This window comes from Pipistrellus kuhlii, unplaced genomic scaffold (assembly GCF_014108245.1).
Source record: "Pipistrellus kuhlii isolate mPipKuh1 unplaced genomic scaffold, mPipKuh1.p scaffold_m20_p_2, whole genome shotgun sequence".
NCBI classification, from domain to species: Eukaryota; Metazoa; Chordata; class Mammalia; order Chiroptera; family Vespertilionidae; genus Pipistrellus; species Pipistrellus kuhlii.
Genome location: NW_023425515.1, coordinates 91582691 through 91609276, shown reverse-complemented (window position 1 = coordinate 91609276; position 26586 = coordinate 91582691). Strand labels below are relative to the sequence as shown.

General features: G+C 41.2%; 3 protein-coding genes across 5 annotated transcripts in view; 1 reads left to right on the top strand and 2 right to left on the bottom strand.

Annotated features, from left to right (window-relative positions):
• Window positions 1-6861, bottom strand: part of P2RY14 (purinergic receptor P2Y14) — a 71747-nt gene extending 64886 nt beyond the window's left edge. The window contains exon 1 of the mRNA XM_036443870.2: window positions 6739-6861. The gene's annotated coding sequence lies outside the window, so the exon portion shown is untranslated. The remainder of the gene's footprint in view (window positions 1-6738) is intronic.
• The window catches only part of MED12L (mediator complex subunit 12L), a 353473-nt gene that overhangs the window by 204847 nt on the left and 122040 nt on the right, over window positions 1-26586 (top strand). The gene's annotated exons all lie outside the window — the stretch shown is intronic.
• Window positions 726-26059, bottom strand: GPR87 (G protein-coupled receptor 87). Of its 2 annotated transcripts, none has more exons than XM_036443865.1 (2): window positions 25926-26059; window positions 726-1847 (listed from the first exon to the last, which is right to left on the bottom strand). In XM_036443865.1, exons 1-2 carry the CDS (start codon window positions 25930-25932, stop codon window positions 805-807), a joined length of 1050 nt encoding a protein of 349 aa, XP_036299758.1. In that variant the 5' UTR covers window positions 25933-26059; the 3' UTR covers window positions 726-804. The 2 variants fall into 2 exon arrangements, with proteins under 2 accessions (XP_036299758.1, XP_036299757.1); XM_036443864.1 differs by lacking the exon at window positions 25926-26059 and adding an exon at window positions 6739-6870.

Genomic DNA, 26586 nt, shown 5'->3' with positions numbered 1-26586 from the left:
AAGAAGACTCTATTTCAATAATCATTTTTCTAAAAATTGGCTTTTGATAAACTATATATATACAATTATCAGTGAAGCTTCCATATTCTCTTCTCTACCCTCAGCATGAGAATTTAAATGCAGAATAGGTACGTAATAATGACAAAGTTCAGTGTTTCACCCTAATATTCAGCCACTTTTCTTTCTCTCAAATAGCCTAAGTTTAAAATCTGTTAATTGAATTCAATCTTTCAAATGCAATACTTTAAAAATGTTATCAAACCTTTGCCCAACTACCACTCCCCTCACACTACACAAATTTTAAAAACATGCATATAATATTAATAAATACAGCAAAAGGATGATGGCCAAAGGCCCTACTTATGGTATTCATAGACTGAATCAATATTAACTCCATTATGTAAATGAGCTGTGTTGAAAACAGCATTTTCTTTCCCTAAACTTTAGGGCCAGGCCGAGTTCTCTTCTGCATTTTCTGTTCGCCCCTAAGTGGCTGCAGAGCAACAGGGCGTCCGGGAAGGTGGCCGCTGTGCCCACCCGTTGCTGCAGCTCTCTCTGCCTCTGCCCCTTCATCTCTGTCCCAAACCCTCCTCTCAGCCTTACACTACCTCTTTATTACCTCACTTTTTGGTCTGCCTTAATGATTTTTGTCGTTTCAAATTATACCCAGATTTCATACCATTTTAGTTCTCTTTTTATCCATATTTTGATGGTCAGAAGCAAGGTTAATCAAAAGAAACATTTATTTGCAATTTGTACATATCAACTTCAACAAGCAAGGGGAGATCTCCTTGCCTTTAACAACTACACATCAGTATAGTCATAATATATACGGACTTCTGATCTTCTGACACTTTGCAGTGACCTGATGCTTTCACTCCTGGTTCTGATATTTGATTTCTTGAATAACCTTCTTGAAAATGACCTACACATGAAAAAGTAAATTATTGGGTCCAAGCACACATTGCACGCAGACAAGAAAAGTGTCATTTCTCTGCAGTAATACAGGATTTTGTGTGCGTATTCATCTAAATGTCTGTCTAAGTTACTAAAAGTAAAAGGAATTCTGCACAAGTGGTATGGCAGAAAGCAGGTGAAAAACACAGCCACCACCACCCTAATGCTCTGGTTATGCTTCCGCTTCCGGCTTGACTGGCTGACGAACTGCCTGCTGGACTTGTGGATGTACCTGGATATGGCTATGTAACATCCGATCAGGATCACCAGTACAGCCACAAACAAGCAGCTTTTGAGGTAAATGACTACATTATGCCATTGGACTCCCAAGGGACTCTTAAGTTTCATGCAGTTATAAATATTTTCTTTAGTTGGTTGAACGTCTGTTAGGATGATGTTTGGCAAGGCCAAAGTAGCCATGATCACCCACACGCAAATGGATAAAACCTTCGTAAAGGTTATGCTGTACATGCGAGAGTCCCCGAAAGGCTTCACCACCTTCAGATAGCGATCAATGCTGATCAGTCCAAGAAACACGATGGAAGTATACATGTTTGCATAATACAACACTGAAGTGTATCTGCAGAGGATGGCCTTGAAGTACCACGGTCCCAATCCTATATCATGGACTATTCGAAATGGAAAAGTCAGCGTCATTATGAGGTCAGCAACCACTATGTTTTTGAGATAAAATATGAAGCTGGTTTTATTCCTAATGTGGAAGAAGATCCACACTGCTAGACCATTCAGCAAGATGCTCGCCACGAATAGAACGAGGTAAAGCACGGGCATGATGATGGTGTCGAACTCGTTGTTAAGGGTGGTGTTCCTTCCGAGGCCATCGCTGGCATTACTGGGGACGCGGCTCCCTTGGCTGAGCAGCTCGGTATCTGCGGGAGAAGCGCACACGTCACTGCAGTGCTGCACAGATGCTTACAGCTGCCTGGCCTCTCTCACAGCAGAGCCGCTGCCATTGGGGAGACTTGGAAAATGTCTTCAGTGATGGAAGTGTCAGTTTAGTGCACTGTTGATATTGTGAGTGGCTACAGAATTGTTGGCCTCATCCCTAAATCTGCCCCTGCCCCATTGTCCCTTAAGTGAAGTGTGATATTTCTGGTTCTCTGTGCTGTTTGAAAATGAAAATTAGCATGAATTTTAAACCAGTGTTTGATATCCTTACAAATAGACCCAATACAATCTGAGGGCAGAAAATTGAAATTTCATATAATAAGGAAATAAAATAGCTAGCACATGGTTGTTGTTTTTTTTAATATGGTCTTTGGCATTTTCTGAACTATCATTTTCTCTTTATCATTTTTAAGTTTTATGGGTTTTTAAATAAGTTTGACTTTATAAAATTTTTATTTATTGATTTTAGAGGTAGGGAGATGGGTGGAAGGAAAAGAGAGAGAGAGAGAGAGAGAGAGAGAGAGAGAGAGAGAGAGAGAGAGAGAGATTTTGTTGCTGTACCCATTCATGCATTCACTGTGTGCCTCCTGCATGTGCCCTGACTGAGGATCAGGATGATGCTTCATCCAACTGAGCTTCTAGTAAGGGCCAGTTTTAAGTTGTTTAATTGTTAAGAGAAAAAGGAAAGCTAGTGGGTCATTTTGAATTTTTTTGCTCATGACTTTTTTATAGTACTTAAGAAGCTTTAGGGACTGTTTTTAGGAATAGAATTAAGGAGAACAACTTGTTAAAAATAGGTGTAGGTCAAACCAATGATTGCCAAATGAGAGGAAGGTTGGCAGCTGAGGGGGCAAGTGAAGGAATTGCTGGCATTGCTCAGTGGTTAGAGTGTCAGCCCTGTGCATGGGGGGGATCTCGGGGTAGGTATCTGGGTTTGTAGACTTTATCCCTGACCCCTATCCAGGTATGTATAGGAGGTATCCAATCAATGTGTCTCATATCAGTGTTTCTCTATCTCTCACCTCCTCCCTTGCACTTTCTTAAAATAAAAACTATAAAAAGGAAGAAATACCAATTGGTAGTTACAGAATAGCCACAGAGATGTAAGGTACAGCATAGGGAATATAGCCAATAAAATTGTAGTACTAACTTATATGGTGGGGCGGCGGGGGATTTTCACTATGTAAGTTGTATAAATATCTAACCACTATGCTGTATACCTGAAATTAAGATAACATTGAATGTCAACAATAATTGAAAAATTAAAAAAATAGTTATAGGCTGGTATCTGTATTTATTTATAAGATTTTATCTATGGAACTTAGATGAATCCTTTAAACCTTTTACTATTGGGAGATTTTTAGTTTTCAGTTCATATGTAAAACCATATACAAAACCCTCTGTCACATAATCACTGAGATGGTTTTTGAGCATTAGATTTATGTGACAATGACGAAAGGAGCCTCTGGGGTCTCCCGCAGAGCGTTTAATTGATGAGCAGCTCTGGCTCAGTGCTCTGACCCCAGCACGTGTCCTTGCTGATGCCACACTTCCCGTGCACTGCCACCACCATGCTGAGCACAGCAAGGGAATGAGGGCCAGCCTGTCCTGGGACAGGAGTGGCTTCTGACAGTGAGTAGCTGGAGGACTCAAAACCTGAACTAATACAATTTTATTTTATTAACCTTTATTTTTTGGTGAGTTCTTACCCGAGGATATTTTTTTCCATTGAATTTAAGAGAGAGTGAAAGGGAGGGGGCGGGGAGAGGAAGACACATCAATGTGAGAGAGACACACCGTTTGGTTGCCTCCCACACACGCCATGACCAAGACCAGGGATCAAGCCTGCAACTGAGGTATGCGCCCTTGACTACAATCAAACCCCAGACTCTGAAGTCCATGGGCTGACGCTCTATCCACTGCACCAGACTGGCCAGGGTCTGAACTAACACACTTTTAAAATGAACTTTTTAGATGTAAAGTTACAAGGAAGGTCATTTCTGCGTTTTTACTTGTCATTAATTTAGTTTACCAGTTGTCTTTTGGAGTGATTTTGTGCTAGAGTAACTGCATGAACTTGGCTCTCATTTCCCTCCATGAGAAGCACTGTAGTATATATGTTGTTGTTGGTTCCCTTCTTTGAAGAAGTGAAACAGGGAAGGTCTGATGATTATAATCCAAAAACAGGTTCTTAAATTGCTGCCTGAAATTTAAGTGTATGCTCTTCGTGAGTATTCTTGCCCTCTTTCTAATTCATTCCCTTTTATTCCCTGCTATAAGTGTTTGTAAAAACTGGTTTTCCTGGCTTAAATATCTTTACACAGGCTTGTAATTTACACCTGGGCCGGCCTGTGTTGACAATACCCATAAGCTTTATGAGTGCAAATGCCTGATTCAGCTGCCATCTGGGTTCTGGTTGCCAGTTTCAGATAGTGCCTTGAACAGATCATTGGAACCTGTTTGACATAATGAAGTGTTCAGTCTTGGTGGCTATGCACCCCAAGATCCACATTAGGGTCAATGCCTTAGGAGCTCCTTAACCTGTGCAGTTTCACCTGGGTTAAGATATCTGCTTGGATTAATTTCCCTAATTAAACTGTTAGCTATCACTTTCATCTAACCCAGACTAGATGCCTAGGAAAGGGGAGAGAGGATAAGTGGCCCAGCAGAGGGATGCAGCCTGAAAAGAGCTATATCATCTCCTGGAATGGTAGCTATACTTGAAACAATTGTTGAGTGGTTTTCAAAACTATGGTAGATCCTAATCGGATGGCACACTAACTGTAGCATACTAGGCATGGCCCAGTTCGGCCCCAGTGTTTGTGCATTGGATCCACTCTGCAGGTCCAGTGTGGAAGGGAAGGAAAAATCCCTCCCTGATTGGTCAGAGACTATGCATATTCAGTTTATCATCGTAGCATTTCAAAGTTCTGGTTGTCTACACAAGCACTTATAGTAAGTGATAATTTACTGATCAATCACAGTGACTATTAAATACAGAGTCTTAATCAGAATGGTAGAAACAACCCTTTTCTGTACTCTGCCCTGTGCATGCAAACTCCCGCACAAACGGCCTGGCTGTGCCGAGGTCCTGAACTGCCTGGCAGCTCCGAGGCAGCCTCCTGTTCAGCTTGGGGGCTGTGTCCCTCACAGCATTTGCCTCCTCAGCTTGTGTCTGGGATCAGTGTTTCTAAATACAGGACTTCTGCAGTCCGTCGGGTGGTCTGGGCTTGGTTATGATTTCATTCACAAGTTCCACGTAAACAGTGCAGCTTAAATCATTAATGTCTGTTATGGGTCATTTTATGAAATAATATACTAATGGAAAGAAAAAATGGTTCCTAAAAAACAAGAAAAGCCATGTGTGGGCAGCTCTGGAAAGCTTTAAACTTAATAGAGAGTTTTGTTTCAATTTTTTTTTTAGAACTAAATCTGGGTCATGTTGTTTTTCTGCCAGCTGTACCACCATCATTTCTCCCTTCTGTGTGGGGCCCCAAGCTCCCTGCCCACACCGTTTCTATCTTCTGCGTAGGGCCCCGGGTTTCCCGGCTTGTGTGTGTGCTCAGGGGCGTGTCCCTGCACTGCTCCTGCTCAGGAGCACTGGCATGGAAAGGAGTGGCTGCCTCACCCAGCAGTATTACCCTGCCAACTTCACTGTCCATAGAGAATGCGACCAGATAAGGGAACATTTTTAATGTCACGTAGCTTGGTGATTCAATTAAGAGGAACTATTAGAAGCTGTTGTTACAGGGAAGGCTCTTTTCTCACTTGCTTCTTATTTATTAGTATAGACTTTGATGCAGAGTGATAATTGAGGGTAAAAATTTCTTTGTTATTCTTTCCCCTGCTCCTCTCCTCCATCTCCTTTTACATTAAATTAACAATGACTTAGGCACTGGAGTTCCATAGTAAATTAGCTTTTGTGCCAGTGTATGTGTGAGTGGTATTGGGGTATGTGCGTTGGGATGGGGACTGAGGCCGCCTGTGTTTATGTGAAAGGGGGTCTGTGTGTATCTGTGTGCTGGAGGAAGGCATAGGATTTGCCGCCAGATAGAGCATTAACTGCATGTAGTGACTGTACCAGACAGTGCATGTGAAGGGAGTTTTCATCATTGAAGAAAGTCCTACTTGGCAGTGCTGGCTTTGTCACTTCCTGACTGTAAAATGGCATAGAGATTAATTTGGCTAGACCGTCTAAAAGTGAAATAGCCTGCAAACATGTTGTGCACAGTATCTAGTACCTAGGTGTTCGCTCTCTAACTCAGGCACTCATTACAATCTGTCCCATTAGTGGCAGTCGCATGAGGAATGATAGAAAGAGTGGTGAGAAATCATGGTCCTTTTGCTTTCCGTGAAGCTATATTATTGTTCATTGGGGTGTGTCACTCTTGGCACAGAATGAGAAAGTATCAACCACATGTCACTGGTGCTCTCTAGCTAGGTAGGAATGAAATACTAAAGTCTCAAAAATTATAGGGTGTTACTACCATGGTACACTGCCCTCCCATGCACAATCATTTTCTAAATAGTTACCCAGTACAATGGTAGATGTTGCCTTTGGCCTATAGTGAACCTTGGTTTAAAGTAATATGTACTTTAGCTGAGGTATTAGCTTCCGCAGCTGTTACTAATTTAATCTTTCTTGTCCTTTTAGATGGTCTCTGGGTGAAACAAAGGTTAAAGTGAAGGGATAGCTAGTTACGTGTTCCTCAGTGATGCCATCCTGCCTGGGTGCTGCTTTATACTTGATGGAGGACAAGGCTAAATGCTATTTATGTTGTTAGTTGGTTTAGTTACCTATAAACCCCCAAATTGCCAGATAGTATGAAGAAGCTATTGATCAAGTACTTCACAGTTTTCCCTATGGCTTACCTGGTAATTTTGTAAATGTCAGGTTGAACCCCATTCTTTAGTTATGATGGGCTGTCAGCAAAAATACGTGTCAGGAAATACTGGGGGATGGTTGAGGTAAGGGTTCAGCATAGATTATTCCTGCTTTAATTTCTGGCAAAAGAAAATGAAACAGTCAGGAAGGAATTCCAATACACAATATTTTTATCTATACAGTTCAAATCATATATATATATGTGATTCAGAAAATGTATGCTTTTTGGACATGAACAATTTTGCCACACAAGCGTTGTCTATTTTTGTGTCCTCTTTCAGCCTGTCATGAAGCATGGACCATTTATTTGTATGTATGCTCTCCATTTGAATGCCTCTTTGTGCCATGTGACAGTTCCTTATGGTTTTTCAGTGTCCTCCTGTCTGAAAGGGCACTGTTAGTAATCATGCAATAGGACTGTAGTAAGGATTATGTGAGACACTCAGAACCTGGGCCCACATGCACTCAGGACATGTGAATTTATGTCTCCCCATTCCTGCCTGCACCTCATTCTCCCCCCTTGACCTGAGCACGTATAATTAAGTGTAAATATGATGGGACTTTGTGCAATTGGAAATTTTTTAAAAATACTTTAAAAATCTAACACTGATATATGCAGGAGTGTTTTAAAAGCTCAAATGCATGCAGCATCCTGTTCATGAAATTTCTGGGGTTCTAGTCCTGGCTTTACCTAAACCAGCTGAGTGACCTCCATCAAGTCACCTGATGTTCCTGGAATTGGACTCTCTGGAATCTGCAAGGCTTTAGAAAATGCTTGTCTGGATTCAAGTTTATGTGAGCTTCTGTATTTTCCTCAGATATAGAATCCCATTAAGAATTTATTTATTTATCCTCACCCGAGGTTATTTTTCTGTTGAGTTTTAGAGAGAGTGGAAAGGACAGGGAGAGACAGAGAAACATTGATGTGAGAGAAACACATCAATTGGTTGCCTCCTGCACGCACTCCTACCATGGCCCTGATCAGGGCCGGGGATCAAGCTTGCAACTGAAATATGTGACCTTACCAGATTCAAACCCAGGACCCTTCAGTCTGAGTCAAACCTACTAGGGCTAGAATTTAATATCATTCGAATGTTTCTCTCATAAGTTCTTGTATTTCTTCATGAAAAATATATTTAATCCAAACTCAAACTTTGAATTTGGGCAAATAGTATTTGATTGACTGGAGTGTGATTTTGGCTGGATACTTAACTTTTCCAAGCCTCTGATTCCTCACAACATATTTACAAAGATCTGATGCTAAATAAAATATCACAGCATCCCACTTCTCATGCAGCAACCTTATCTATCCCTTACTTCTGGCTTCCCTCAGATATTGATCAAAGAGAGAAGTCGTGGGAACTGTTTTGGAAGTGTCCTCCTCAGGGAAATGTGCTTTTGGAAAGGTTTACTTTTAGGGGAAGTCACACTGTTCCTCTGAAATAAAACCACATGAGACTTCCATGTGCCCCTCACTGAGGTTGCTCATATACCACACAGCTGCAAACAGACCCATATAAGCTCATCCCTTACAAGTGCAAAGCAATCTCTGGCTGGTGTGAGTAGTTACATTTGCTGAGTCAGCAGGCAAAAAGCACTTTGGAAGTGAAAGTTTATTTCAGAATTGGGAGCAAGTGGGGAGACGCTTATTTTCCCCCTGTTACTTTGTCTTTCTCTTCTTCTGTTTCCTAAAATCACATGAAAATTGGTGCTAGATTTTGGATTTCATAGTAAATGAAAAAAAATTGTTTCCAAGTTTTCAGTGGCCTCCCCAAATTATGTTTTGAGAGTTTAGATATCCTATTTGTCCCTCACCTTAAATGGCTCTAATATGTGGTACAGAGCGGGTACTCAAAAGGTATCTTTTGATTAATGGAACATAGATAATGATTAGGGCTTTTAGAGTCCCTCTGATTTAGATGCCAGTGTTCCACTATTTTTTTTTTTTTTTTTTTTTTAATAAGGAAAGGAGGTAAAACTTAGTGGGGGGTGGGAGGGATGGAGGCAATTAATTTTCTAACCTTCCTCATCATAGTTCTTGGGTTTCAGATGAGTTGGGCACATTCAGGGTGGTATGGCTACAGACATGGTCCTTGGATTTCAGTAAATTTTTTTCTTGAGTCCAGCTTCACATGGAAAGATTCAAGGTGTTTACTGACAAACACAGCTTTAGTTTTATGTTTCTCTGTTCCTGAGTTATGTGGTTTTCCTCTTCTTGGCTTCACTTATACTTGACTTTACAGCAAGGATGCCAGTATGGCATGTGCCCACTAGAAGAGAAGGGTGCCCAGAAGTGGGTGAGTCACAAGCAGCAATAAGAGAGATTAAAGACTCTTAACAGAGGACATGAAAGAGACAGGGAGAAAATATTTGTATATCACATTTCTGATATTCAGAATATGCATACAAAGAACTTTCACAACATCCTAATAAGAAAACAATCCAATTTTAAAAATGGTCTAAGATTTGTATAGACATTTCATCAAAAATCAAATGAAAAGATGGTCAACATCCTTAATCATTAGGGAAATTCAAATAAAAACCACACTGAGATACTATTTTACACCTACTGGAATGGCCATAAATTAGATAATTACAAGTTTTGCCATGGATGTGGAGAAACAGGAACCTCATAAATCATTGGTGGTAATTCAAAATGATATGTCCACTCTACAGTTCAGCATTTTCTTAGAAAAGTTAAATCTTGCTCAGATGGTGTGGCTCAGTGGATGAACAAGGAGGTCATGGTCCGATTCCCAATCAGGGCACATGTCTGGGTTGTGGGCTCAATTCCCAGTAGGGACATGCAGGAGGCAGCCAATCATGCGCATGTAGGGTCCCCTAGGCCTAACCTGCCATCAGGGCCATGTCTGCCACCCCACAAAGCTTTACGTGCTCCCCGGATGCTGCTGGTGACCCATGACAGTCCAGAAGTCCCACCCACCGCGGTCACCAGGAGATCTATCAGTGCACCTCCTGGTGAGTCTGATAGTTGGTCATGATGCCAACATGGCATCATGACCACAAGCTTTTCATGATACAGATGTTTCTCTGTATTTTTCTCCCCTTCTCTCTCTGAAATCATAAAATCCCTTTTTAAAAAAAACTTTACTATAATTTTTCATATGACCAAACAATTTTACTCAAAAGTATCTATCTACCCAACAGAAAGAAAAACACATGCCTATGAAAAGACTCATTTACAAATGTTTATAGTAGTACTAGAGGCCCAGTGCATGAATTTATGCACCAGTGGGGTCCCTTTGTTTGGCCTGTGGGATCAGGCTGAAACTGGCTCTCTGACATCCCCTAGGGGTCTTATATTGGGAGAGGGAATAAGCCAGGCCAAGGGACCCCACTGGTGCATGATTGGGGCCTGGAAGGGATGCAGGAGATTGGCCAGCAGGGAGGGGCTGCAGGAGGTCTTCAGTCCCGATTAGCTGGACCCCAGCAGCAAACTAATATACAAGTCAGAGTGTCTGACCCCTGATGGTCACTGCACATGATAGTGAGCCGTTGAGTGGGCTTAGCATATCATTAGCATATTATGCTATGATTGGTTGAACGGCCGACTGGTCAACCGGACAATTAGCATATTAGGCTTTTATTATAGTAGTATTACTTGTAATAACAAAAAGTGGATTTACTCAAATGTCAACTGATGAATGGATAAACAAAATACATTGTAGTTTTACAATAGGATACTACTCAGCAATAAAAAGGGATGAAACAACAGCTATAATATGCATGAATCTCAAAAAAAAAATTTGTAAGGGAAAGAAGCCAGTTCTAAAGGTGACATACCATTTAAGTGGAATGTCCAGAAAAGGTAAATCTATAGAGTTACAAAGTAGGTTGGCATTAGTAGGAGCTGCAAATGGTAGCAGAGGTTACTGTAAGGTTTTGAAAGATCTTGGGTGATAGAAACTAAGTTACGGTGTAATTATTTCACAACTCTATAAATTTAGCAAAATTATTGAATCATATACTTAAAATGGATAGATATTATGGTATGTAAATTATCCTATATAATAAAAGGCAAATATGCAAATCAACCCACCAAACAAATGAACAACCTGTTGCTATGATGTGTACTGACTACTAGGGGCCAGGCGTTCAATGCAGGAGCTGCCCCCTGGTGGTCATTGTGCTCCCACAGGGGGAGCATCACTCAGCCAGAAGCCCTGTCTGGTGAGCACAGCACAAGTGGCAAGGGCCTCTCACGGCTGTGTGTCAGCACTAAGGGTGTCCAACTGACAGCTTAGGTCGGACATCCCCTGAGAGCTTCTGGACTGCAAAAGGGTTCAGGCCAGGCTGAGGGTTGCCCACCCCCTACCTCACCCCCAACTGAGTGCACGTATTTCATGCACCAGGCCTCAAGTAATTCAATAAAGTTAAAAAGGAAAGAAGTGCATAGAAGTAAAAAAAAAAAAAGAAGAAGAAAGAAAGAAAGAAAGAAAGAAAGAAAGAAAGAAAGAAAGAAAGAAAGAGAAACAGGCTAGCCATTCACTGTGCCATAGTGGACGAGTCTCAAGATCAAGGGAAAGCACATTATAAGAACACCCCTATCCTCTGTTGAAGAGGGAATTAAATGCCAACACGACTTAGCAAAAGTCCCACCTCTTCAAGAAGGAAAGGAGTACAATGTAGTGATGCATATGACTCAAATTTGTCACACTCGATGCTATCATTGTCTCACTAGCAGTTTACTGAATCTTGTCTTTGGCCACACTCAGCATTTCCATATGTTCCTTCCCCATTGGACCTTCAGTAAACTTGCCACAATCCAGGTATCCCCGTAGCCATAGGATGTCCCTGATCCCTGCTTCCCCACATCAGGGTACAGTGCAGTATTTCCACAGCTCCCAAATTTATGGGTCCAGTATCTGGAGATCTTTGATATAGATGATGATTTGTACTTTTGGGGGATGTTCCCATTTTCTTAATTCATGTTGAAATTATGTAGGAGAATTGAGATTTAATCAGTTCAGACATGATATGACTTGAATTTGGTAGCCAGATTTGGGAAATGAGCTGTTTTATTCTCCTCATGGCTTCTGAGAATTTCCTCCTGCCTTCTCCTTCCCATTTACTAACTAACTTCCTGGAATGAAATGGTTCCCCAAATTGAGGCCACAGTTCCAGATTATTCTATTTACATTTTTCAAGAGTTTTCAGGTCTGTGTGGATACTTAGCACCTCCGTTCCATTATCTCTCTTCCTTTCCACCAACTTCAGACCATTGTGTACATTGGCATGGGCTATGTCTGTGTTCCTCAAATTCAGTAGTTCTAAACTTCAGCCATTTTCCCTTTCTTCAATAGAAAGCACTTTCCTTTTCTCCTTGTTTATGAATATTTACTTCATGTCTTGATTGAAAGAATATAAAAACTGTACTCTATTGGGCAGTTTTCTCTTCCATGCTCCTCACCTATTTAGTCACTTAAACTAGTCTTTCTATTTCTTCTGTTACAATACTCTTTTGCTCTGTTCTCATCTTCATACTCCCACAGCCATCTTCCAGATTGATATCCTCCTAGTCTCATGTGTTGGCCACTTTATTATGCTCCTCTGGTCTTTCTGCTTCTTGCTTTATTCCATGCAAATCTCTACTGATTCTTGTTGCTAGATTCTTCTTTCTAAATAACCCATGTAGTACTGCTTTCTTTTGCTCTCTAACTATGAGTTATTATGTGGGAGGAAAATTTTGAATTTTAATTAATAAAATATAAGGAGTTATTTTTGTAGTGTTGAAGATCATGGGGTATAGAAGCCAAAAGATGCTGGGTTCTGATTATTAAAAATTTGCTATAAACTTTGGGAAATCTGCTTGCCCCATAATTGATCTTTTGAAACTTGGGAACAGTTTATATACCTACTCTATAGCACTATACTGAGCTTAAATTATAATATAATTTATTAAATTATATATAATAAAAGCCTAGGTGTTGTCACATCCTTGTAGAATGCCATCACACGATGTCATCATAAGACGGCTGCCACAAGATGGCCACTACAAGATGGCTACATGCACAGTGGAGGGCCTGGTGGCTGTTCCACACAATAAAGCCTGGGGTTCCTGCAGCTCTGTGTGGCATGGAGGAAGCTGATCCCAGTGGAGGAGGTGGGGTGATGGGGGAGGCAGTTGTGGGAGAACAGATCAGCAAGGGAGCAGTTAGGTGTCAATAGGCTGGCAGGAGAGCAGTTAGGGGATGATCAGGCTGGCAGGCAGAAGCAGTAAGACGCAACCAGGCAGGTGAGCAGTTAGTAGCCAGAGGTCCCGGATTGTGAGAGGGATGTCTCACTGCTGATTTAGTCCAGATCCCTGAGGGATGGGGCCTAAATGGGCAATCCTAAGGGATCCCAGATTGGAGAGTATGCAGGCCAGGTTGAAGGACTCCCCACCTCCATGCACAAATTTGTGCATTGGGCCTCTAGTATGTTTATAAATTATAAATTACTAGAACACAGTGTAGCTTCGGGTACAGAACATGTACACTGTGTTCTAGTAAAAAGCCTGCTCAGATTGGCCAGAGTCAGAAAGGTAGTCTATTAAAAAAAGAACTGGTGTTGCCTCAGAAGTGGGGGGTAGTCTTATACAGCGAATATAGGCCTAACCCTATGTTTTAACTGTAAAATTAGGGTGTCGTCTTATATGCCGGAAAATATGGTGAGTGCTTTATAAGTGTTAGTTTTGCTTGTCTTGCATTCATTAATCTTTTCCTAACCTCTACATTGCCCAAACTGTTGTTGCTTCTTGGAGACATGGCTTGCATTTAGCTACCCTGCTTTTCTTCATATCTTGCTCCTGAATAACCTCTTTTCTTTCCTTCTTTCCCTATCTTAGAAATCTCTGTTTCTCTTTCAACCAACAATAATCTGACTTTTTCCATAACGCCATTTATGGAGAGTTCACTCACTTTCTAGGCTCTAGGATTATAAAGACCATGAGGGTTCATGTCTGTCCTCAAGAAGGTTAGAGTGAAGTTGAGGATCCAGAAGTAAGCAGATCACTAAGTACAGAGTTGAGAGATTTGGGGGCGGTGGAAATATAGCAGTGTACCCTGACGTGAAAAAGGGATTATGGAGTTCCTATGGCAGCTGTGATACCTGGGTTGTGGCAGTTTTTCTGAAGGTCTGATGGGGAAGGAACATGTGGACATGCTAAGTGTGGCCAAAGATAAGATTTAATAAACTGCTAGTAAGATGTTGATGGCATTGAGGGATGGAGAGATGTGACAACTTGGAAGCTATTAAGGAATTAGTGGCTGACTAATGTTGGTTGGTGAAAAGAGACTGGGAGTATTGGTGGCCTCGCAGGTGTTGGATGCTAGGGAGAGGAGGAGGAGCACATGAAGTGATTGTTGGTTTCAGAATGTCTATGTAGTATCCATGTGGAGATGCCTACTAGGTCATTGAAGATACAGGTCTAGCGCCTGTGGAAGTGCTCCTGATTGATAATGTAAATTTAAGGTCAACAGAAGATCAATGATAGACATCAGTGGTCAGAGAGTTGGGAGGATGTTGTGTGATTCTAGAAGAGAGTTTAAGAAATGAGAAGTTGTGACCAGCTTTATGCTGCAGGGAAGTCAGGTGATACAGGAAAGTGAAGTGCCTCAGGATGGGATTCAGTAACAAAGAGATCATTGGTCATCTTTGCCAGGGCTACATGTGTTGTGTTGTGGTGGTGGTGGTGGGAGAGAGAAGTGAGGCCTAGCAGAGGGCTGATGACTGAAGGTTGAGTAATGCTTGTGAGGTGAGGAGGTAAGGGAGTGATTTTAATTATCTCTGCAAAACATGCTTGTGATAGGAAGGGGAGATAGAGGGTGGGAGGTGGAAAACAGATATAGGACCTATGGAGGATTTTAATAAGCTTCTCGTTTTAATGCCTTGCATTAAAAATGATACTTGCCTAGCTTGACTTTAAATAAAAACCCTTCTCTTACTCCTAGCCAAGCCTGGTATGATGATATGTCCATTATGAGGTTAAAATGAAAATATGTACAAAGCAACTGGCACACTTCCCCACAGTAGAGGCTAAATCTAGATAGTAAGTTCCTATTGCATATGCTAGGTTCACAATAGAATTTTATTTGGTGATTGATAGGTTGGACACAGGCCTAAATGAGTTCTTGTCACCTTGCTCAGGCTGAGATTGTCCTGTGGTAGGTGCCTTCAACTGCCCTGTGAGGAGCCACTTGACTGATCTCTTTGCTCAAACAGCCGGCCCTTCAAGTTGTCTCTGAGGCTCACCAGCCTGCTGCCTTTTTCTGCCATCGGCACCTAAGCTCCAGGCTCCCTGTGCGGTTTACTGCGAAGCAGCTATGCGCCTCTGCATGTCCCAGCACCTGTAGGGTGTAGCAATGAGGATTGCTTCAGGGGTAGCAATGGGCTTGGTTCCAGGACCTCATTCATGGGTGGGAAGCCTGTCCTGCCACCTACTGCTCCCTGAGCCAAGGGCTGATGAAACCGCCCAAGAATGTGATGTCTGCGGTAGGCCAGGTCTCACAGTCATTCCTGAGGTTAGATGGGATCCGTGCTTAAAGACCTTCTGGACTGTTTTTTATGTTTGTTTTTTCTAGCCACTCATTGATATCATTCTTTGACTATTTTATTAACTGTGTTGCTATGTGGTTGGTTGTAATGTAATTCTATAAATGAGGACGATGGAAATGGATTAACATGTTCTCTGTGTTTCCTTTAACTTAGACCTTGAACTTGGGTGCTCGATGTCTCATGTAATCCTCAGAGCAGTCCAGTAACTTAGGTGTTCTAGGACCACCGTCCCAAGTGGAAAGATCTGAGGTTCAGACATTTTAATTAACTTGCCCTGAACCACATAGGGAGTAATGGATAGAGCCACAATTCATAACAGATCTGATTGAAGCTGAATCTGCAGTTTTTTCTTACCCTACCCTGGAGTAAAAGTAGCAATTCAGAGGGTTAATCTTGGGCACCAGGAAGTGGGAGGGGGAATATAGGGCAGAGGTGGGATTTGTTTTTCTGTTAGGCTTGCAAAGGAACTGCTGAACTTCTAAACTGGAGATCTAGTTTTGTTTGGGCAGAACAATGTTGAAACATAAGGAAATTTCACATAAGAATTTATATTTGAATCCTGTGTTGAAAAAGGAACTGTGCAGGCACCCAACATGCGCTGTACAGCAGTGCCAGCTGCCTTGTGTCCTCGCTCACCAGCTCACAGACTCCATGAGATCCTGAGCCTCCTCACTCCCAGCATTACCTGCCTGACTCGACCTCCTCTTAATTTTGCAAACCTTGCTTCGTTTAGCACTTAATCTTGTGTGACGACATTTGACCTATATGGATCATCAGATGTTTTCTTATTTATAGATGTATCTTTCTTCCTCTTCCTTTACCCCCTTCACCAACTTCTGATTTTTCTTACTGTAGTGACCATCACTTAACACTTTACAAATGATTTTTCTAGTATCTCTTAGTGCCTCTCCCCTCCTCCACCTCCCCCACCCTGCCCCCAATAGTGGCAGGAGATCTTGTTTAGGTCATACCTGATAATTAATTGTCACAGTTGAGTGTTTTATTTTTCCATGGCCAGCCCACTGTTGGGGCCTATAACTGCAAATCCTTCTGGTTGTATTGCTCACTGCTCTTAAGTTTGGGAGAACTGAGCCAGGAAAATTTGGTCAGTGTATGGAGGAGGGGCTTGAATCCAGGGTGCCCTATGCCCCAAGCTCTGCCCTGGAAGGGCAATGCAAAGACTAGGGCTACTGAACTGCGACCTTGGGCACACAGCCTTGCTCCTCCTGCTCCGTGGGTGGGTCCCATCTCAGCATGGGCGGGGTGCCCCTGTGCTGTGGGACAAGCTCCCTCCTCAGGAGGAAGAGCCACAGGTGTGCCGGTCAGGCCATAGGAATGCCTTCATGCTCCCTGGCTTCACAATATCTCATTGCCTTTCAAGGTCAAAAGCTCCATTATCCAGAGATAAATGCCAGTAAAATGCTCCCTCCATGCAGCGGGTCACGGTTTTTGGACTGATTATTTGGTGGTGCTGGTTTGCAGGTAATAGCCTTTAATATAATGACCTCTCTTGTTTGTTCTTCACTTTCTAATTTGTTCTTTAGAAACTCATGTCCGAAATGTAAGAGTTTCAGATCAGAGGGTTTGTTTTTTTTCTTCACTTTCTTACAGAGAATCTACACTAAACGGATAGATCATGTGGTTAGTGAAAGATCATACTTCTGTAGTCCTTACATTTCATGGGTAAAGATGTAATGTTCACAGAACTGTCTAGTGCAGTTTCTGGTGAAAAATATAGCCTCTCTTGCATTTTGGAATCACCTGTAACTTAAGAATCATTCTCAATATAAACCTGAGAGAGTGGGAGAGCATGTATATATTCCAGCCTTACGAAGTAAAAGCTCTCCTGAAGGCCTTGGAAAAGAAATGTTACCTTACTGGGTATAGTTTACTTCTTTTTGTGATAGAATTAGGTCACTGTATTCATAGGCACTTCATTAATGCATGCTTGGAGTCAGTATTCCAAAGGTGTTGGAATGCAAAGCACACAGCCCTTCATTCCGGTTTTTCAGGTGCTACCCTGAAGTTCTCTCTTCAAAGTTATGCTTCATATCTACAATAGGCATATATTAGTTCATCTTTAGATTTAACCTTCTCTTTCTTCAGGGGACCTGTGATTTCTTGTTATATACATTCAGAGAGTTATAAACGAGGTTGTAAATTCCCTGAAGGTAAGGTTGTGTGGAATGCTTCTTTGTAACTTTAAGCCCAAACCTGGTGATTCCCTTTGCACAGGTGAGGAACCCGTGAGAACAGTGGGCTCCATGTCACACTGACAGAGAGAGCCAAGCCAGGAAACGAGCTCCCATGTCGTGGCCACAGAGCAGGCTGCTTCTCTGCTGAGCTGCCTGGCTTGCTTGGTAGCCTGCCTGGTCACCTAGACATTACTTAGTTTAGCAGCCATAGGTTTTTGACTCAGACTTTGAGCCTGTGACCCTGGGCAAAACATTTTACCTATCAGAGCTCCAGCTTGCTTGTCTATGAAATGAGGAGAATTATGGCCTCACTCCCAAAGGTGCTATATAATCTGGTGAGATACTATATATGAAGTAAATTTTATAAGTGCTACAATAATAAGAAGTGCAATTCATGGCATATATTCTTTTCCTCCACTTAATAATAAATGTTTTATTATTCATAGTCAAATTTTAAAGTTTACTTAGTTGAACTGCATATTTTATGTTCTGTTTAGGCAAAGTCTAATTTATACGTAGCTAAATTCTGAGGAGAGTAGTAAGATAGGTTAGGGGCTATCGACCCAATAGCCAGAATAGTGGCTTCAGATGAAAATGTTCTAAACCAAATATATATATATTTCAAGTGACTCCTGGTTTCTTAAGCAAATCTCAGAATTCAAGACCCCAAGTAAAGTTTTTAGTTGCTTGATTACCATTTATCAGAATGGAAAAAGCTTTTCATAAGCTCACAGAAATGCTGTTTCTTGTTTTGGAAAGGCCAGCCCATGGTGTAAGCACTTGGAAGTGTAGTTATTCTTTATGGTGCTCTTCACCATCACCATTCAAATAAGGTCCTCATGATGGCCGTCTGGCTGCGGGTGAGGATAGTTATTTCCACACCTCTCCCAATAGAATTGATGTCAAGTTAGCTCCTCTAATGCTCCAAGTCACAGTTTAACCAAAGTGTAATTCTACTTAAATTAATGAAATAAAATTGCTACTGAAGAGACAGGTCTTCTTTCAGTTTCATCTCTTACCTTCACTGATCATTTAAAAATTCTCTAGTGAGGTCTCTAATACTGTGTGTGAATATTTCACAATTTTTATCAATATCAAACTCTTAGTTTCTCACTTTCTCCTTTCATAAAACTAAGAAATAAACACTCCACCCCATACATATATAGTAAAAGGATCTGACATCACTTACAGCTCATTTCATATATATACAATATATATGTGTATATACACATTCTTAAATATGGTAACATTTTCTTTAGAGTAACTGCTACTATCCACTTCATTGGCATTAATCTTATTTTTTTAAATAATGCTTCTCAAACTAATGGGAATATTTGAAACAATAATTCTGAGTTGATGCATAAAGATTGTAACTTGTACAATAAGGAGATATAGTAACCAATGTGTTTGTATTTTTACAATATTCTTCATGTGTCTCTCTCCTTCCTGTCACATTCCTCAGTCATGGTCCTCTATTGCAGCCCTCACCGGCTTCCTGTCTCGAACATGAAGCCCCTCCACAGGTACCACAGACCTGCAGTCTGCCTGCCCATTTTCCAGCACCCACACCCGGCCCTTTGGTCCTGGAATCCCATCTCTCCCCAGCCTACTGGGCAGGCTCCTCACATAGCATTCAAGACAAACTTACCTTCCTCCTTTTTCCCAAGCCTCCCATGTTTTCCCCATGGACCATGGCAGTGCTCCTCAGCCCCTATTGACTACCTGGTTACTCATACCTCCAGCTGTTGTGTTGCATTTTCCTTGTTTGTCTGACTGTTCGAGAGGCCCCTGTGTCCTTCTATCTGCAGAGTCCAGCAGAGTATTTGCAGGCATAATTGGAGCTTGTGTAACATTTGACTTAAATTCTCATGGAACCTGCCTCATCTTTTCCCCTGAATATCCTCTTTGCCTTCTGAAGTGAGACAGCACAACCTTGGAAGGGTAAGAGGACAGGAATTGTCCATTGATTTTGTGTAGACATGGCGAAGAGAAAACACTGCTCCTCTGATATTTCAGAACAGCATACTGTGAAGTGAGAGGGCTAAAGCCAGGAGCTGTGCATCCAAATATAGCTCCACAGGTAATGCCAGTGAGGAGGGTGAGCCAGGTTTAGGAGGAAATAGTCAACAGTACCACCATGCTGATAAAATACAGCTAACAGCTAAGTGTCAGGGGAAATCATCAGGAGGACTGGGGGCTGCAAAGAATGGCGATTGTTGCCCCATCCTAAGCTCTAGGTTGTTGCCATGCAGGTGTGTGCATAGACTGCCACCAGACCATCTGATTTACAAGAGAAATGGAATTTTATGTAAAATTGCAGGAATTCTGATTTAATTTTGTGAAAACACTGGGCAGAGCAAATAACTCTTATCTATGGGCTACAATTTTCTACATGTAGTTTCAGTGTGGGGCTGCCCCAGGTCTGTCCTTGGGTTTTCAGCCTCTACTTTGTGTGACCTAGAGCCTTGTTACCTGATGCCTGCTCAAAACCTCTCCCTCATTTTGATTCATTTCCCCTAACTTGGTATTTTTCTTTCTCCCTGAAATTGATAAGTTTATAAGACAAGCTTTGAAATAATTTATAGTATTTTAGAACCTAATGGCATTGTTTTTAATTTGGGACAAATACTCCTTCCTGGTGCTGAAGTATTAGGTTAAAACATGTGGAAATGTTTTTACAGGTCAAAATGGCGTTTTCATGTGGTTCAACCTAGTATGTCAAGCACTTGGGAAATTTTCATAATTAGAATCAGGTCTAATGGAAGAAGAGGGGGCAGAGAGGTTTTCTTAGAGTAATTAAGAAGAAACAGCAGTATGATGAAAATATTTAAAGTGCGCCACATACGAGTATTCCTATGTTGTCACATCTGCCTCCATGAATGGCTTTGCTTGGATTGAGTCGAGTTGGTGCCCACAAGCATTTGGTTTACAAAAATAAAAAATAAAAATAAAAAAAATAAAGGAATTACGGTATTTGTGGAATTCACCTCTGACATAGCTTTTAAATGTCCACTATTGTTTTCCCAGGCTTCATTTTTTTGTGTTTAAAATATATTTCAACTTACTTCATATTGAGCATCTCTATAAACTGTCTTATTTTGCAGGGTTGGAGGGACACTAAGCAGGGTCTAAATAAGTTGTCAGTTGAGTATATTAGAGAAAGTGCTTGTCTGGTGTGAACTAAATTGTATAGTAATTCATGGAAGAAGTAAGGGAGGCAGCATGAGGCTTGGATGGGGAAGGAAGTTAAGGGTGAGATGGTGGTAGGCTTTGCCAAGCTGGTTGCAAGATTAGTATGTTGCTGAGAATGTCTTCCAGGATCAAGAAGGAATAGGGAGGCCATCAGACAAATCAACCAAACCAATTTTGAGCACTCAAACTGGTTTGTGTGTTGGCCAGCTGTTTAGAGTCTGTCTGATTTGCAGTTTCATATAGACTGTAATCTGATTATCAGCAGTGTGCATGCTGAGTTCCAATGTGCCTTCATCATTATATCTGATAGTCATTATTTCTGGGCCTTAGAATGAAAATAGGTGAGGTATTGTACAAGTGACTATAGATACTTTTTCATTTTATACACATACTAGAGACCCAGTATGTGAAATTGCGTGAAACCCCAGACCCACTATGCTGGGAGAATCCCAGACCCAGCATGCTGGCTGGGTCCCAGACCTGCCATGCCACTGTGAGCTGGGCCCCAGTGTCCACTGCAGGGGCGGGACCCCAGACCCAACTCATGAGGCAGGACCATCAATGCACCTCTTTGGTAATTGGTTTTCAGTTGTTATGGCATTGCAGCCAGGGGATTTTTATATATATAGATATATGATATATATATTTTGTTGCTGTTTGCAACATGAAGTTAAAATTAATATTTTAGATTAAAAGGAAAAGGGAATATTTATATTTTATGTATATTACTGTTTTATTTATTCAAAAGTGATCATAATATGCTAATACATTAATATACTAATTTACTTTTTGAGGGCATCCACTATTCTTTTATCCATTCGTTTTGCTACATATAATATGGGTACTACATTCACAGTTTTGAAACAAATCTTTACCTTATTTAAAGTTTTCATTGTTCAATATTCTGGGTTGCATTGTTCAAAAGCAACCAAGAAAACAATTTACCTGTGAGTTTTTATGGGTCATATGTTCCTGTGAGCCCTAAGTACCATATATCCAGTCATGACATGAAGGACTGTCCTCTTTATAAATGCATCCAGAAAACAATTAACTTTGCAGTTTTTCCAATTTGCCTTTTAGCCACTTTACCTAAGTTGCTTTCAGAAGCCCACTGAGGACTTGTTTTCAGTATCGTTTGAGCCTGGCAGGCACAGGAGGAACGCGTTTGGACAAGTAGATGCTCCTCCCCTAAAGGACTGCGGTAGGCCCTGCAGTGCCTGAGCCCAGAGACAGCTTGTGCCCTGCACCCTTTTTTTTTGGATCTCTTCAGACCTGTGGCCTGAGAGTCACATAGCTAAGTGCTCAGGTTGTACTAACTTCCAAGTAACCTCCTGTTACCATTTTTCTTTCTTCAGCTGGATTATAAACACTTTTATCATGCAAGGAGCTTAGCATTATTTTGTTTCTGCTGCTTTCTTTTAATACTGCCTTCTTCTTTGGAAGTAACCAGGATCTTTATATATTTAGCATAGGGTGCCCTCCAGAATAATGGATTTGAAGAGGGTTTATTTCTACTCCATGTCCTTAGCCGAAAGCCAATAATATCTGCAACCTAAGCCCACAGGCACACCTTCCCCTGGCAGCTGAAATGTCTATGTTTCTATCTTATTAGGCACAACAGCAGCTATATTAATAAGAGTGAAAGTTCAGCAAATACTGGCTAATTGTATTGTTTGGGACTATTCTAAATTCAGTTATATTTAATTTATTAAAAGGACACTGGATTCAAATTGCAGATCTTTGAGTTAGTGGGGCAGATTCCCTAACCTCTCCATGCCTCAGTTTCCTATTTTCTAAAGCACTCATCATGGGATCTATTTGAGGATCAACTGAAGTATCACCATAGTATTATCTCACTCAGTCCTTTTAAATCTTTCATTGGAGCTTGGCATGTGGTAAAAAGTCAATAGCTAGATGCTACCTGAGTGGTAGTAAGAATTAGTAACACCCTTTCAAAGGAACAGCAGACATGTGCTACCTGTTGCCTGAGTACTGGAGCTGGCCCAGGTTCACACAGTGTGTGAGGGGGCAGAGCCAGGTTGGCATGCAGCTCCCTAAGTGCTCTTCTCTCCTGTTGCTGCACAAGTGGTGTTCAGTTCAGATGCAATTATTACCTCCGTGTCCTTTGGGAAAACTAGGAAATCAAGGAGCTCCAACCTGACTGCAGTGTAATGACTCCAGACAACTGTTTGTTTGCTGTAGCCAAGTGGTGCCGTGAGTAAATCACAAATGTTTCCAATTTTACCTGTTACACTACCTACACTAATGGTCACTACCAGCACACAGTGAGTTTACTCAGAGCTTTAAAAAGTCATGACTGAGAGCATGCTTGATGCAGGTAGACATGCTTCCAAGTCAGAGCCCTGCTTCGTACTTGTGTACCACGAAAGCCTTAGTTTGCTCAGCTGTAAAATAGTGCTAACAGCAGTACACACCTTAAAGTTGTGTGAGGGCTTGCAATATAAATAAATAAATAAATAAATAAATAAATGTGTGTGTGTGTGTGTGTGTGTGTTAAAATATTCAGTAAACGTGGACATGTATTAAAACTATAAAATGTGTGTTAGTGGTTGTTGCTTTAATACGTTAGAAAAAGTCACTTAAGTAATTCGCAGAAATTAGTATTAGAAATTGCCTTTCCCAGCCAGCATGGCTCAGTGGTAGAGTGTCAAACTATGAACCAGGAGGTCGTGGTTTGATTTCTATTGGGGCACATGCCCAGGTTGCAGGCTGGATCCCCAGTGTGGACATGCAGGAGGGAGCTGATCAACGGCGCTCTCTCTCTCTCTCTCTCTCTCTCTCTCTCTCTCTCTCTCTCTCTCAATCTCTACTCTTTCCTCTTGGAAATCAATAAAATTGTCTTATAAGAGAAACTGAGAAACTCGCTGGTATGAATAACTTAATGGCTGTTTACACCAAGTGAAACTTAACCATTGCTCTTCTTCAAATGCATTTTAGTGTATATTTTTTTTATGTATAGTTAGTAAGAGTATCAATGACAGATCAAAATATGCTAATTAGGTATAAGATGGAGAACAAAAGTTCTCTTCTGCCCATATTTGCCATATAAAGAGGTAGAAAGTTTGGAAATTCTGTCAGATAGGAGCCTGTTTTTAACCACGCCTGGAGCAGGGTTTGAGTCTTGCTTCTTGTTCATTTTGATGTCTTTCATGTGACTCATCCTCTTCCTTTTTACCACATGGTCATGGTTGCCTCTGCTCTCCCCGCTCTGCCTCAGATGTTCACAGTTGTAGGAACTGCAATTGGCCCTTGTATTAGTATTAATGTAAAGCTTTCCATCTTGCAATGGGAGAATCTGCAACCTAAAGAGTTTGAAACTTGATCGTCATGCAACTGGATGGTGACAAAAGGGAGGACCAGTTCTCACCAACTTTGCCATTGTCCTCTCAGCATGCCTGTGTTTGGTTCAAGCCTTGGGTTCTTGATAATATCCCCTGAGGGCCTCTAATGACCATTGAATCTAAGTCTTCCACTTTAATGTGAGGGAAGGCAGTGAGTTCTTAGGGAAGTAAGCCGCTTGCCCAAGTCACCCTGATCACTTTTGGCACAGTCAGCAGCAAACAAACCCTGGTCATTTTGTTTTCTGCCCCAAACTAAACTACTGCTCCATGCCTGTGAGGGTTGTCTGCCCTGGGGACTGTGGGTGATTTCAGCTTATTATGTTTACCTCATTTCTGTCCTGCCTTCAGAGCATGCTTTTTTGGGGATGTGGAAGGAGTATCATGGTTCTCCTAATTTTTCTTAGTTTGAAGGCATATATTAAATAACAAATGGCATTCTTATCTCCCCTATCTTAAATTTTGGTGGCATTTTCTCATAGTATAGTATGAAATATTACACTATGTTAAATCATTAGATATCAGGAAGGAAGAAAAGTAGGCAGGCTGAAGAGCACAGACATCACTAACCTAAATAAAACACATCACTCTCATTTAGCCTTCCTTCTCCCACCCAGATCTCAACGCACTGAGCCCTCTCAGTATGTTGTCTGTGCCTGGGAAAATTTCTCCTTTTCTCTTCATGAAATAGTTCCTATTTTTTGACTAATTATGCTTTTCCTGTAGGCTACTTTGTTAAGTATGGTATTCAGCAATCTAACTGCTCCTGCAACCCCTTATCTTAGCCCACACTTATACTTGAATTGCTTTTCAAGTAGGTGTTGGAAACAATAGGCTTACCATAGGCTTTTGCTGAAGTACTGAGAGACACATCTACTTGATCCCTAACTGCAAGGAGGAAAGACTGTTAACCTCAAACTGGTAGAAATGAAATATCAGCAGTGTCTGGCTCTTTCCCTGAGCCCTGCTGTATATATGGTAATATAGGAACAAACTATGCTCTTTGTTTTTCTAGTAAGTTGGAATCTTTAATTAGAAAAAAAGTTGTTAAAAATGTTAACATACCTCATATGAAAGTAGATCCAACTTGGAATATGATATAAAAATTCTATAATTGACAAATCTTAACCTAATGCATCAAAAAGTCACTCTGCCATAGACTCACCTATCTTTTAAAGTCCTCTTTATGACTTAGAAAGGGTCAGATCTCCATGTTTGCTTCTTGTTTTCCACAATCAAACAAAAACTTCCCTAATGATTTGAATATAAACCAGAACCAGGCCGTTGCTGAGTTGTTTGTCAGTAGCTGGGCAGTTTTCTCAGTGCCTTTTCTGACATGTTTTAACATGATCTCGTAAGGATTTAAAATGAAAATTGCCCTGTTCTTTCTGGTACAATGAAAAGATTGAGATTCTTTTATCAAAACAAGGTGATCAGAAAAATCACCATTTTCCTTCTGTACTTTTTTTCTAAACATAAAATATGAGTAAAAGATTATGAAACAAATTTAAGTTTTGGGTCTTGATAAACAATTACAAGGCACTTTGGGTTTGTGATAAAAAAAAAATCACTAATAGAAATGATTTCTAGAACATTAAAAGCAGCATGCACACATACACATTGTACATTTTCTGCCTGCCTGCCTGCCTGCCATGTGTCCTTTCTGGTGAAGCTGCGGGAAGGACACATAGAACGCATGTCAAAAAGTGGTGCCTTCTGAAGAGGATTTACACATCGTTCTGTTTGTGTTCCAATTCCCCCGCTTTCTTCAGACCTCAAATTTCAGCCAAGGTGCAATCAGTCTTAATCAGTGCTGCGAACTATCAACCACAGCTTTTCAGACAATTTAAAAAAAAGAAAGTTTTTATTTACCTTTCATTGCGGTAGCTGGTTGTCCTCCATTCACCTGATTCTGGTGTCTTTAAGTTGAAAGGCTTCTCAACTCTAAGTAAAAATACACCTTAAAACTGAGGTTGGCAGGGATGTGGAGTTTTGGGGAAAACATGAAAAAGAAACATGTTGCTCCCTGCCAGAGAAGGAAGGTGCTTCCCAACCCGTGCTGAGATGGTCCTCTGAGCACCTTGCAGAGTCTCCTGTTCAGGAACAACTGGAGCAACTTGCTCTCTTGCTAATGTCAGTCAGTGACTCACATCCAAGAGCAGGTGAGATCTGTAGGCTGGGGCAGAGCAGTTCCTGAACCAGCAGGAATCAGACAGTGAGTCACCTGAAGAAAACGTGGGGAGGTGGGGGGGCTGGGCCTCAGAATGCCAGAGGACTCTCTAAGGAAGAGAGGATGAAGTGTCAGTGGGCCCTACGAAATCAACCAGTGTTTGTTCTTCTGCTTCTCCTCCCACTACCCTTTTTTTTTTTGGAGGGGGAGGATTTCCTATCATTAGTTAGAAAATATGTATTTACAGCCTTCTCGCTAATTTTTGGCTTAAAGGAATAAAAACATACTTTATGAAAGACAAATCATTTAAATATTTTATTCTACATATTATTTAAAGACTAAAATTATAATGTACATATGTTA